Raw genomic sequence first — 13876 nt, 5'->3', positions numbered from 1 at the left:
TATGAGTTCTCTTCCTCTAGTTCAGAGGTCAGCATGGTTGGTTGATGAGTTGCCTGATTTTGCAAAGTTTTACATTAACACAGCTACACACCCATTCAGTGGCTTATTGTGGCTGCTTTTGTGCTACAAAGACATAATTGAGTGGCTGTGACAGGCTGCATGGCACACCCAGCCTAGAATACGTACTGTTTCACCCTTTATAGGCAATGTTTGCTGACGCCGGATCTAGCTGACCCTGTATTCTGCTGCTAAACCTCTGCCCCTGTCACCCCCGGTTACAAAGCCTGAAATACTCTCCCCTTGGTCCAGCCCTGAATGTCAACCCCTCCCCACTATTTATCACACACACAGACCACCTGCTGTTGCGGTGGTAGCAGAAGTCCTAGGACCTCTGGCAGTGTACCTGTCACTCTGCAACGCACACACTGACTGGTGGGAAAGCAGGGGGTATGATCCCTTGCAATACCACCATGGTTGTGTACTACATGAAAAAAGCTTCTGCTACAGAGATCAGCTCCCCTCGTGTTGAAGCCTGTGGAGAAAGTAACATGCGAAGAATCCGGAGCAGTGTCCTTCAGAAGGAAGACAGTTCTGTCATATGGGTGACTATCACATGTCACAGTTGCTGGGATACAGCTCTTCAGGCGGTTTGAAACCAAGCCAGAGTGACTGGCTCTGGCCGCGTCTTTCCTTGTCTAGAAACCAGCACCCTGCTTTCTTGGCACAGAGACTGCAGGGTGAACCAAGCCTTCTCCTAAGTCGCCAGAGAGCACCCACATGCCTTCCGTTTCTGAGAAAGCAGCCATCATTTCTGGGTTTGACAGAATCTTCACATAGTGCTCTTCCCCTTCTCTGGCAGGTGGGTATCAAGTACCAGCTCCCCACCATCGTCCCTGGGGGAGACCTGGCCAAGGTGCAGCGGGCCGTGTACATGCTGAGCATCACCACCGCCACTGCCAAGGCCTGTGCCTGCTTGGACCATAAGTTCGATCTCATGTATGCAAAGTGAGCCTTTGTGCACTGGTACGTGGGGGAGGGCATGGAGAAAGGTTATAAAGAGGTAGGCGTGGATTTTGTGGAAGCAGAGGCCAAAGAAGGGGAAGAATACTGAATGGAAGAGTGCAGTTGGTGAGCATACTTCTCTTCTGCTCTCTCTGGCCACACCTCAGCTGGTTTCAAGTTGTTTATCATTAAAGTTTCTATATCAAACCTGTCTGCTGTGGTGCTCAGCTAAGACACAATCGTCTGCCCACAGGACTGGATAGGACCTCAAAGCTGCCAGACCTACATGGGAGGCTGGTCTTGGCTACATGATGCTGGGCTACTGAGGTGGGTGCAGTACCACCCACATCTTTAAGGAGCCACTGCTTACATGACGGGACCTGGGGCGTGGGCAAGTCAATAGTTTCAATCTAAGGTTCCAAAGCATAAAGATTTACTAAATTCTAGGAAAACTGAGTTAGGATTTTCCATTGAATTTGCCATTTTTCAGTCTTCTCCATTGTTGGGACATGTGGACTGAAGTATAAAAGCTTAGAACTGGAGTTTTAAAATCTAAGGTCCATGGAAGGGGGCTGTTCACAGAATCCCTAAAACTGCTAGTCAAATGTGTAAGGTGCAGACATTTTGGGGGAAAAGGGTTTTATTGGATTCTGCACTGGCATTCATGCCTCAGAGATTAGAAACTCTGAACAATTCATCTCTGTCCTCACTGTTGGTGGTGGCTTAAGTTTGCCCTTGTGCTCAAACAGCTGCCCCCACTGCACCTGAGCACCCCGGGTATGACCTTGATAAAAAACATTGGTCCTTTCACTTCAAGCGAAACGTACTGAAATCTGTTAATAAAAGACCTAGTAATACAAATATTTTCTCTGACTTGAAAATGAGGTCCAGAAGGGAGGTCCAGAAAGGTGAAGTCCCTGGTTTAAGTCACTTGGTTAGTTCGGTTGTAACATAACCGGGACCAGCTTTCAAATAATTCTAAATCTTTGTGCCTTAACATATTCAAAAGGTGATAGAAAACATCTTGAATGGACCCTCAGTTTTTCAAAAAGATTTATTACCAACTGGAGGAAACAGCACGTAGCCTCTGGTAGGAGGCTGGTGGAGCTCACGGCAGGCCAGCGTGACAAGCCTCTACCTGGTTCAGGTACTGCTCCGGGTGGGGCTCCTCCCTGGCCCACCCGCCTTGGGCAGCCTGGTAGCACTGGGCTGTCGGGGCATCCTCTGGCTTGATCCTTCCCGGCTGCTGCGCTCTGCCAGGGCTGGGCCTCCACCAAGAGCAGTGCTGGCTTTGTTTCTCCCTGAGCAGACAGAGCACAATCATTAGGAACCTGGGCAGACTCCACAATCTCAGTGCATCACTGTATTTGTATTCCCTGAGCAACATTTACATCTAATATGTTTCTATCACAGTCCTTTCAACTGGGGACCCTCTGCCAGCCCAGGGTCCTGAGGCTCAGGACTGCCTGGAGATGGCATATGCAAGGTAAGTCCTTGGCAAAGTGCAGGAGGCCCTCAAGGGTATCCTAGGATGGAAATAACACAAGGAGCAAGAGGGGAAAGTTCTGATGGTCGATTTAGGGGAAGGGAAGGGAAGCTTGTTGACTCCTGCCCTGGAAAGCACATGTAGTCAGCTACAACTGCTAGCAGTGCAGCAGGGCTCACGATCAATGTGGCTGCTGTCTCACTGTCCCCTCAGGCACTCTCTTCCTCTCTGGATTGACCCCATTTGAACTGATCAAACTGATGACACAGGAAGCACAGGAGTCATCGACAGATGAAGTCAGGCTTTGGCTTTGAATCTTGGAAGCTCTCACACATTTTCCCACCTACTCAGTATTCTGCAGATATGCAGTGGTCAAGCCTCTTGCCCTCGGGTTCACTCCCAGACCCCATGGTTGGGCTCCAGTAGAGAGTTGACTGCTTGAGGCGTGTCCTGACTACCAGATAGTCACACTCGGATGGAGACCACTGGTCTATTCCTTGATTTGTAATTTGCTTAATTTAGTCTCTTTTTTGTGAAGATAGCCGGGAAGACCTGTGACCATGCCTGGGCTGCAGCTTTATTTTAATGGAGTGGCTTCCCTAGGTTCAGAGTGTTGACAGCATCAATAAGACTGAGAGGACTCCCCCACCCCCAGGGGACAAACCATACTGGTGGAACGGGCTGGTCTACTGACTTGCAGTCCCTCCCCTTTGGATCTACCTCAGCCACGGTCTGCCCTTGATCCCCAGCCTCCATGCAGTTCATAGTCAAACAGCTTGTGACAAGTTCTTGGAGAAAAGACAACAGAGTTTCTTAGGGGCCTGTTAAGTCATCTGTTTCACTATTTGTTACCTTGAGCAAACGGAAGCACCTGCATTTAAGGCTCTGCAGACCCTGACTCCTCTAGGACACCAGACTCACTTTCCATGCTCTCTAAATACTGACAATAACTCCTCCCCAGCACTCCTGCAGGACAGTCCTTCTTAAGAGAATTTCTGGAGAGCTCTTCCTCAGAGAGTGGGGTCTTTGCTGGCTGGTATGGTGGGGAGGATTACAGTGATGCCACAGCTGGAACTTTGACAGTTTAGGTTTCCCTGGCCTGGCCTTCCCACCTTCCTGGTCTTCACACTCAAGTGTCTGCATGCACTTGATTACACAGAGACATAGTAAGAGGTTACCGAGTGCCGAGGGAGAGCAGACCGGAGCCTGTGGTGGGGTGACGCTGGGCCAACTCAGCCTGCTAGTGCCTCACAAAAAACAGACACGAAGAGTACTGTCATCTACATTTCCTTTGTACAAATGCCAATATTCTGGTCCCCACTGACTGGTCGGTGGGCAAGGATCCCTATGAGTACACGGGCTCCACCACCCCGCATCTCCCAACATACAAGTGCCCTCCTGAGACCATAGCACCTCACCAGGTCATGCCAAGCAGAATTATGTCTTCTGTAGCATCTGGCCTAAACCTGGGTCCCTAAGTGCCCCACGATCTCTTGACAAGGAGCATTCCTTGAAGGACTTGGAAAGATAGACCAGGCACAGCTCACCGCCAGTAAGTGGCAGAGCGGGTCTCAGAGGTGGACCCGACTTTGAAGTCAGCTTTCCTTCAGCCTGCCGCACATGTGAGTTTCCCCTCCCCCTCGGTGTAATGACCAGGGCCCTTCTGGAAACTCAAAGATGCAAGGAAAGAAGAAAGGGTAAATAATGTTTCTCTTTAAATCGAACAAGGACCATAAACCCTGAAAACAGATACCAATGTGACTTTGAGCCATAGAATGTATTATGAAAACTATCTAACGATGAAAGACCATTTATCCAGCCCTGTGTGACTCGTGGAACCCTCAGGAATCACGTGGGTTTAGTGGGAAGATCCCTTCAGGCCTCCTTGTATTACACGTGGAAATGGAGGAGGATGGTCCGCAGGGCCTACAATGGAAAGACCTGCTACGTCCAGGCTGGCTCTGGCTCAGGCTCAGTCACACAGGGGACCCAGCACCAGACTCTCTGGAGCTGGACACATGGAATGGAGAGTGGGGCTGAGCCAAGAACGACCACGGACTGGGGAGAGATGGGGTGGGGATGTGCTCGGCTCCTGAGGCAGATAACAAAGACAGATAATCACTGAATGTTGAAAATAGTGGTCAGGCTTATTGTCTTCAAAAGTCAGTGCTCCTCCTACCCCCAAAACTAGCTTGTGCCCGCTCAGAGTTTTGTGACTGCCTAATGAAGCAAACCCCCAAATCACACCAGCCTGCTGCCTTGTGACTCGGGGAGTCCCTGATGCTGGGGAGCCGGCCAGACCCGGTAGGACCGCTTTGCCGGCAGAGCTGGTCAGGGACAAGGATTTATAAAGAGTCCCAGTAGGAGTTGCTGCTTCCATCCCTTCCTGCTGCTCCTTAAGAGTGAGCTTTCTCCTTCGTGGTGCGGGCGCCCCCTCGTGGCGGACTGGGCCAACGGGGCCACCAAGGCAATATCATAGTGCTATTATGGTGACTGTACAGTGAATACATGCTGTGCGAGGAAGGAAAAGAAAGCACTACAGCCCTGCTCCAGGAGTGCAGGCAGCACAGAGCACCCCTCTGTCTTCAAGGCCACCGGCCATTGCTGGAGAGCCGCCAGAAGGTCTGCACCCGCCAGCCAGTAGGGCTGCCGCCTCTGGCTGGGCACACAGTAGGGGCTTAATCAGTCCTTCCAGAACACAAACAAACAACATCAAAGACCTACACGCCACACGGACGTGCACACATGCACTTTTAACACTTAACTTAGCCTATGCTTCTTGGGAGGTGTCCTCCCCTCACGGACGTGTCCATGACCCCTCCCTGCACAGCAGACACAGCCTTGAGGACGTTGTTTCAGAAACAGTGTTATTGTGAATGTTCTGGAGCAGTGCTGTCCAATAGAAATATGATGCAAGCCACATGTGTAATTTAAAATTTTCTAGTAGCCACGTTTAAAAAGTAAAAATAAAAAATTAATTTAAATAATGTTTTAATTAACCAAAAATATCCAATATGTTATTTCAACATGTACTTGATATAAAAGTTATTCATGAGGTGTTACATTCCTTTCTGGGCCAATTCTTCAGCATCTGGGCCTGTGGTGTGTACTTATGGCTGCAGCGAGTCTCAAGGACACCAGCCCCAGGGCCATGGCTCCCATACTAGACAGCACAGCTCTACCTGAGCTCACAGCTCCCACACGCCAAACTTTACCTTACACAATCTAGAGGGGCATCTTTTTAAAACTTCGTTTCCCTAGACTTCAACAGAGAACACTCGACTGAATTGAAATTTTCCTCAGTGACTCCACCCCCTCCCTGTGACAAGCATTACCCCTCTGTGCTTTTGGGGTCTTGTTTCTCTTTCTTCTGCTAAGAGACAGAAATGAGTCTATGGGAAACCTAAGGCCGTTAGCCCCAACAGCCCCAAATCCCTATCATCATCCTAGGCCACCACTGTTCCCACAGCTGGATCACTCTGACAGCTCCATTTTCTCTACTCCATATCCAGCTATTAATGAGGTGGCTGGAAGGTCTGAATGAACAGATGCTGCAACATGTGGCCTGAGAGATCTATCTGTCTTGTCTGGTGGCCTCTGCCTGTTGGCTGCAGCACACTCCTGGCATGGCCCCTCATCTGCCCTGCTCCTCTCCAACTCCTCCCCATCAACCATCTCCCCAGGCTGCCATCTACCCACACCGTGCATCTGCCCAGGACTTCTGTGTCCTTGTGTCCTGGCTGCTGGCCACCCAGCCTGGTAGGACCCAAGGCCTGAGCACTGAAGGAGAAAACTATCCCGTGAGGTCTAGCCCTGCACTCCTGTCCCCATCTTCCTCAGAGCCCCCTCTGATCTTCCCGATCCCTCTATGCCAGTGCTCCCAGCGCCATGCCCATGGCACACCTCATGACTTCTGCCCTCCTCTTCTCCCCAGCCCCAGCTCAGGCCTGGCTCCCACCAATGGCCTAGATACAAGCCATGCATCTCTACCTCACCTTTTCTCTCTCGGCCCCCTCCCAACCACCCCACCTCCCAGGGCTGACTCTGCAGCTGGCACAGAGGGCCCTGACCCCCAGCCTCCTTAACCTCCTGCTGTTCCAGTTGCTATCTCTGTCACTGTCAGTTATCTAGCCATCTCCCTCACTGGACCAAGAGCGTGTTCATCTTGCAGCCCCAGTGTGCCCCCAGCACTGAAAGCTGGCCTGGCACCTGGAGTCACTGAGTGAACAGTACCACCCTCTCAAGTGAGGAGGGCTCTGTTCCCAGTTTCTCCCTCCCTCTGGAAACTCACCCATCAATTCCTCAGCTCAGCTTTGTAATCCACCCACCCCTACCCTGACCTTTCCCCTCCCTAGCCTGTGCTCCAGGCGGCCTCTGGAATGGTGAGGTTGGGGATATGGGGAGGGGTGTGTAGAAGGACGAAACAAGAGCACCTGTGGGATCTCAGGCCCTCACAGACCTCTGGCACTGGGCCCCAAGCCTCACCACACCTGGCAATGCCTGGAAGGTACCACCAGCTCAAGAACCAGAGAGGAAAGTGGAATCAGGGTTTTATCCTGCAGGCTGCCCACCTGGGCATTTGACAGCTTCCAAGAAGCCAAGGTGTTTCTCACAAGGCTTTGCTCTCCATAGCACGCCACATGCCTCTTCCCTGCCCCTCGGCTTGCTGTCCTCTAGGGCAGGGGCACCTTTATAGAGAGCAAATCTCACCCAGAAGAGTTAGCCTTTGGCGGGTAAGGGGTATTGGTCTTATTCCAGAAGTACTGCAGCTTGTCTCTTAAACCATGAAATCATGTCCTTGATCTCTAAGCTGTGTGGCAGAGATGGTCCACAGGGTCCTGTCCTTGCAGCTTGAAGCTGCTCTGGCTTTCTGTGACCACAGCAGTTTCCTTGGAAACAAGAGAACGCACCAACCCCCAGAGATAAACCAATAAATGCAACCTGCAAAAGGAGAGAACAGGCAGCAAGAGAACCGGAGGGAACCGGGGGGCCCTGGAGAAAGAGGCGAGTGCGTGGCAGCTGGGCCGTGGTGCAGAACCGGAGAGGCCGCAGGCCGTGGGGCCGAGGAAAAGGAGGGCCTTGCAGGGGGGCTACAGTTCTTGGCAGAGAGAAAGGAGGCCTCTGCAGGTCAGAGAGAGACACAAAGAGAGCAGACGGAGCTTGGGTCAGTGAGGTGTCCCAGAGCCTCTCAGGACAGGGGGTGCAAGTGCCCAGGGCCCTGGCACTCCCACCCACAGGGGCTGGCCTGCACTTCACCCCAATATCAGCTGCTTCTCAAGATGTCTGTGAGTGCCTGAGTGGTCTGGCCAAGGAGTCAGCCCAGGAGGTTCTGCTGCATCTCAAAGGGTTTCTGACAGCCATTAGGAGGAGTGACACACAGGGCGCTCTGCCATAACCTCCTCATCACCGGCACCTGTTCACCCGTCACGACTCTCGAGAGTGAGGAGGCCCCTCAAGCCTGAGCCCAGTGCTCTCCCGCTCAAGCTGCTGCACCCTGAGTGTCTAGGGCAGCCAGGGCTGCCACACTGACTCCCCAGCCACAATCTAAGGAGGGAAGCTCAGTTGGCCAGACTCCTGGGCAGGCTCTAGGCCTAGGTGGGGTACAGGCAAGTAAGGTCCCTGCCTGCCCACTCCCTGAACACTTCCTTTCCCTGGAGACTGTATATGCCATGTGAACGGGAACCAAAGCAGTCTTGTTCCTTTGTTTGTGGAATGAAGGCGTGAGTGTTGAGGTGGAAAGAAGCTGGAACAGCAAATGTCCAAGATGAGGCCTAGCCTGCTTGGACCACGCTGGGGTACCCATTCTGCTTCTGCCTGATCTACAGGTGCTTTCTCAAGTCTAGCATCGAAGCCAAAGCTGGGGACTGCGCCCAAGGGGAGAGTACTTGGATAGGCCCAGTGGGTCATGGGAGAAGACGGACAGAAAGTTCTGGCCACTGAGAGTCTAGCTTGCGCTGGGCCGGGCAATGCCCACCTCCCAGCCCCTGCCACTCCACCTCCTGGGCCACAGGGGCAGAGAGCACTCCAGCTCTGACCTCGGGTCTCCGGTACACTGGATATAGGCAGAGACACCGCCGCAGGGTCCTGGGGGTCGCTCGCCAGCCTCTGCCCGGCACACATGGACTTGAGCATCTGGAAGACGGCGAGAGGCGCCACGTTCAGTTTCAGCAGGTCCACCAGGATTCTGGCGATAACAGACAAGGTGCGCAGTGAGACCTTTGACCACGAGCCCCGCTACTCGGGCGAGAACAGGCCAGGAAAGGCCACCAGCCTGGGGCCAGGCTCAGGAGGGCCACCTCCCTCAAGACTCCACCTCTACTCTGGGCCCCCACGGGGTTCCAACAAGGGCGGGCAGCTGGGAGCAGGGGTGTCTGGGGGTCGGACGAGCGCGCAGCCCCCACCCACTCCCGCTCACTTGAACACGTCGGGGTCCATGGCGCCACCCGCCGCCTGCGCCAGCTCGTACAGCTCCATCTCCTCGGCGCTCAGCACCTTCTTCCGCCGCAGCGCAAGCTTCTGCAGGGCCGCCTCCAGCCCTGGGGGTGTCCCCGGCCCGGGCCCGGGCCCGGGCCCGGTGCCCGGCGCCGCCATCTGCGCCGCTGGCGGGAAGGTGCGTGCCCCCCCGGCCCTCCCACAGCGTCCTCTACTGGCTCTGCCGGCCGTTCCTCTCCCTGCAGCGCCACCGCCTGGCCTCCCGGGCAGCCGTACGCCATCCGATCCGCATTTACGAGCGGCTCACTATGTTAGGCGTGGGGGATACATGGCAGGCCAAGGAGAGCCGCTCCTGGGCGATCAAGACTTCCCTACTAGGCTGCATTGGTCGTTCTAGCTTAAGCAGCAGCACCCGATGCAGTGTCTGGCATATAGTGGACGCTCAATAAATGCCTGTGGGACGAAGGGCAGTCAATCCACAGCGCGTAATTGGTGCGCGCCCCGCCGACCCAATAGCGGGCCTGCCCCGAGGGCCCTAATAAACGGCCGCTCCTTTTGCGCACGCGCACTCCTTGCCTTAAACACTGCGTGAGCTCAAGCGCGAGGGGCGCAAACGCCACCTCTGCGCACGCGCACACAGTAGTGAACCCCCCCCCACACACAAACACCCCATAAACCCGACCACCCTTCGCTTTGCGCACGCGCCTGTTGAAACAGAAGCCTGACGCGATAGCGGCGCTTTTCCCGCCAGGCCGGGGGGCGTGACGCCACGCGCAGCTTGATGACGACATTTCAGCGCCGGATAGCCGAGTGGTGGTCTCAGTTCCTGACGCGTGCGACGCTATGGACCCCACAGGTGAGTGGCGGGAGCCGCGCGCAGTACGGTCCCACGTCCCGGCAGCCTCTCCGAACCTGCGCCTAAGCCATCTCCTTTTCTCCGCGATCCCCGGGTTGGGCCTCGGCGTCTCCACTCCGGGCCGTGCCGGCAGGGGAGCCGAGGCCCCGGGCTGCGCCCTCATGCCACCTTCTCTCGCGGCTCACACACACTGTCCCGGTGGGTGCTCGGTTAACGTTCGTTGAACGAGTTAGAGGAAGGAGAGCTTCGAGTTAAAGTTGAGCCTTGAACTCAAAAAGCCATGTAGGAGAAAGAGCTGGGGATGAGTCTCGGCCCGAGCCTTCCTCCGTGTGGATTTTTCTGAGCCTCAGTTTTCTCGTCAGTGGTATGGGCATCCCAATGCTTACTTCACAGGACAGTTGTGAGCAACAAATGGGAGCATGCTCTGCTGAGAGGAGCCAGAGGGAGGCCTTGGCAGTAGCGTGATTTGCTTGGCAGGATCGGCGTTGTCTGAGGGCTGCCTCTCTCAGAAAAAACCCCCAAACAAGAGTCGAAGCAGCTCCTGAAGAAAGTGGTTATTGAAGTGCAGAGATGGAGCAAACGCTTGGTGCACAGCGCAGAAGGGTTTGGGGGGAGGAGCCTGGCCGTGGCAGAGTCAGAGAATAGCGTTGGAGACACAGCCTTCCCTTGGAAAGACCCCTAGTGGGGCAGCTCTGGCTTCATTTTTTCAGCTACTGCCTTTGCAGTCTTCCTCTAAGCAGGGAGGTGCTTTCACCTCATCTTTAAAGCTCTGCCCTTTGATCATTTGGCAGTTGTCCTCTTGACCATTTAGTTCAGGACTGAGGTGTTTCATTTGTTTTAAATCTTTCTTAAAACGGAAACTGATGGCTAGTTTAATTAAGAGTTGAAAAAATCCTGGGAGGTGTTACTATTGTTAAGTGGGAGAGATGCGCATCTCCTGTCAACCCCACAGCTGCCAACAGACTCCTTGCACCCAACCTCTCTCCATCCACATAAGTTGTCACTTGCCACCTCAGTACCCTTACTTAGGCCAAGAGCAGAGCTGTGCCGGGAAAGCCATTAGTAGCCCATCAGTGGGACTAGGCATGCATCCTCTCTGTTCAGTCCAAGTCTGGATATTTTTAGTTTTTGACTTGAGTGGGCAAAGAGGTAGAAATCTGGAGAGCTATCCCTGATTTTCTGATGGCCCGGTCAGAGGCTTCTTCGGCAGAGCTTACTCATCCCCTCCCCTCATTCTCAGAGAGCACAAGTAAAATAGAGGAGATTTATTTACCCGCCTCTGTGAGAGATTCGTGGAGATGTCTGTGTATTTGAATGTTGGCTCTGCCATTTACCAGCTGGGTGAGGGCAAGTGACATGCCTTCTCTCTACCTCCATTTCCTCATCTGTACTGACTTTATAGGGTTATTGTGAGGATGTATTTTTTATTCTTGCTTAACAAATTTAGCAGCTTAAAACTTCACCCATTTATTATCTCACAGTTATAGAGTCAGGAGTGCAGGCCTAGCTGAGTTCTCTGCTTAAGCTCTCACAAGGCTGTAGTCAGGATGTTGGCCAGCTTTTCTTTTTCTTTCTTTTTTTTTTTTAATTTAAGTATAACTGGTATACAATTTTATATTGGTTATATTAATTTCAGGCGTACAGTATAGTGATTTGACCAGCTTTGCTCTTATCTGAAGGCTCTCAGGAAGAATCTGCTTTTAAGCTTATTCAGGTTGCCATCAGAATGTAGTTCTGGCTGGCAGCCAAGACTGCTCTGTATCTTATGGGCCACCGACTAGAGACTTTAATTGTATCTGCAAAATCTTTTCACAGCAGTACCAAGATGAGTGTTTAAATAACCACGGACAGCCATCTTGGAGGGCTATCTTTAGAATTCTGCCTACCACCGAGAATTAAATGTAGATATGTAGAGAGCCCTAGAACCAGGCCTGACACATAGCAAGGGCTATACAAGTGTTACCACATGTTATCAGGGATTCACCACCACATGAAATGTGGTGAATGAAAACAGCAGTTCTGTAACATGGGATGTGGCAGTGCAGGGTGTGTTGAGTTATTCAAATATTCTGCAAGGCATTGTGAAACAATACAATATTCTGTTGTTTGGCAGGTCTTGAGATTTCATCTTTGTTTTTCCACAGTGGTTTCCTAAGATGACCATTTTCAACTCTCCACAAGAGCGTGCTATGGCGTTCCCTCACATGCAACAGCCCAGCTTCCTACTGGTAAATATCAACTGCCCGTGTGAGTGTCAGTGTGATTATAATTCTAAGCTCAGGGACTTGAATGTTCTTTCTACTGACTTGAAGAGCTCTCCAGTGGTTGTTTTTGGGGGCGTGTGATGGAAGTAACACTGGACTGGGGGTTGAAATCCTTAGGCTTGATTCTGCCTCTGCAGGACCTTGGGTTTACTCAACCTCTGGGCCTTGGGTTTTCTCATCCACAAAACAAGATGATTCCAGTGCCATTTTCCCTACTTCCCAGGGTATGGGGAGGAACAAATGAAAAGGATGTCTTGTAAATCCTTACACAAAAATGTCGTAATCACAACTGTCATCAGTGAAAAGCAGAAGGACACATATGTTGGGGGTAACCAGGACTACACTTTAAATATTAAACATGATAGTGAGATGTTAAGCATGAGGCAGGTATCAATGATTAAAAGTTTCAAATTTCAGTTCCCAAAAGATACTTTTTGTAAACATTTGTCTGGAAAGATATTCTTCCTTGGTACACCCTCTAGAGCCAACAGATCTGACCCATGGCCTAAACAGCCCAGGACTGCCTGCCTCTGACTGAGGCCTTGTGGATTCCATCTTCATTTGGAAGTGAACAAGGCCTTAGATATCCTTGGGCAAAGCCCTCTTGGTTAAAAATAGTGTTTCCTCGATCTTCATCCATTTATGCAGAGGCTCTGTGATCTGTGAGGGGAGCCCTCCACAATAGAGGACTCTCTTGGATATAGAGCTGACCTCCTGCCTGTGGATCAGATAGAAGTCAATTTTATTCTGATAATGTACAGTTCTTTGAGGTAACTGGGGTTGTTTACAAAGGGTGCTGGGAAGCAAGCCTGACAATTACTGGTCTAGAGATCCTGGGACAATTACTGGTCTAGTACCATCCTTTAGGCCAGCGGTCCCCAACCTTTTCGGCACCAGGGATCGGTGCTCCTATGAAAATCTAATACCTGAAGATCTGAGGTGAAACTGAGGCGATGATGCTAGGGCTGGGGAGTGGCTGCAAATACAGAGGAGGCTTTGCTCACTCACCCATCACTCAACTCCTTCTGCGTGGCCCAGTTCCTAACAGGCCCCAGACCTCTGCTGGTCCATGGCCTGGGGGTTGAGACCCCTGCTTAAGGCCACTGACACATGCATGACTTGATGTATGAAGTACTAGAGAGTCAGGCCAGTGGTGTGTGTCTCACTCCTGCCTATCAGTTGAATTTCTATTTCGGCTCAAGCCAGAATATTGTCAAAGGCTACAAAGCAAATATGCTTATGATTTTTTTGCTTTCTTCTAGGCTAGCCTGAAATCTGACTCTATCAATAAGCCCTTTGCACAGCGGTGTCAAGACTTGGTTAAAGTTATCGAGGATTTTCCAGCAAAGGTACAACTTTGCTAGCATTTCTTTGGGCCATGTCTCACACATTCCTTGAAAAATGTTATTACATGTCCTGAGCACTGCCCTGCATGGCGGCCTGACCTGGCATTGTGACTTTCGCATTTATGGACACATTTAAACATGTGAACATGTTGACTAGGAGTTCTCGACCATGGATGCTTCTGTCCATGGGATACTTGGCAATGTCTAGGGACATTTTTAGTTGTCACATGGGCTTGGTGCTACTGGCACAAGTAGGTAGAGGCCAGGCATGCTGGTAACTCCCGCAATACACAGGACAGCCCCCACAACAAAGAAGTATTGAGCCTAAAATGTCAACAGTGCCAAAGCTGAGCAACTCTGATGTAAATACTGAAAATATGTATTTACATCCCACACAGAAATGTCAGATAGTAAGTGTAGGTAAGTTCAAGAAGCCCGCCTGGACAAGGAGTTACTACCAAATGGCAGTAAGTCTCAGTTTCAAGGACTC

The 13876-nt window shown here is 51.9% G+C and overlaps 2 protein-coding genes and 1 pseudogene across 5 annotated transcripts in view; 2 read left to right on the top strand and 1 right to left on the bottom strand.

Moving 5' to 3' along the window:
- LOC105289306 overlaps positions 1–1622 on the top strand; it is a 4810-nt pseudogene extending 3188 nt beyond the window's left edge.
- A 416-nt stretch (positions 1623–2038) lies between these two features.
- MZT2B (mitotic spindle organizing protein 2B) lies at positions 2039–9474 on the bottom strand. The gene is made up of 2 exons (XM_023528288.1): positions 8904–9474; positions 2039–2303 (listed from the first exon to the last, which is right to left on the bottom strand). The coding sequence occupies exons 1-2, from the start codon at positions 9077–9079 to the stop codon at positions 2111–2113; spliced, it is 369 nt and encodes a 122-aa protein (XP_023384056.1). The 5' UTR covers positions 9080–9474; the 3' UTR covers positions 2039–2110.
- SMPD4 (sphingomyelin phosphodiesterase 4) overlaps positions 8502–13876 on the top strand; it is a 22914-nt gene continuing 17539 nt past the window's right edge. For 2 of the 4 annotated variants that reach the window (XM_011355928.2, XM_011355927.2), the window contains exons 1-4: positions 8502–8690; positions 9672–9776; positions 11921–12004; positions 13303–13389. In XM_011355928.2, coding sequence (XP_011354230.2) covers positions 8607–8690; positions 9672–9776; positions 11921–12004; positions 13303–13389 — 360 coding nt within the window. In that variant the 5' untranslated portion in view covers positions 8502–8606. Of the gene's footprint in view, positions 8691–9671; positions 9777–11889; positions 12024–13302; positions 13390–13876 lie in introns of those variants that run through there. The other 2 variants (XM_011355929.2, XM_023528287.1) reach the window with 2 other exon arrangements.

Source organism: Pteropus vampyrus, unplaced genomic scaffold, assembly GCF_000151845.1.
Source record: "Pteropus vampyrus isolate Shadow unplaced genomic scaffold, Pvam_2.0 Scaffold23, whole genome shotgun sequence".
Lineage (NCBI taxonomy): Eukaryota > Metazoa > Chordata > Mammalia > Chiroptera > Pteropodidae > Pteropus > Pteropus vampyrus.
This window is presented reverse-complemented; position numbering and strand designations above follow the sequence as displayed.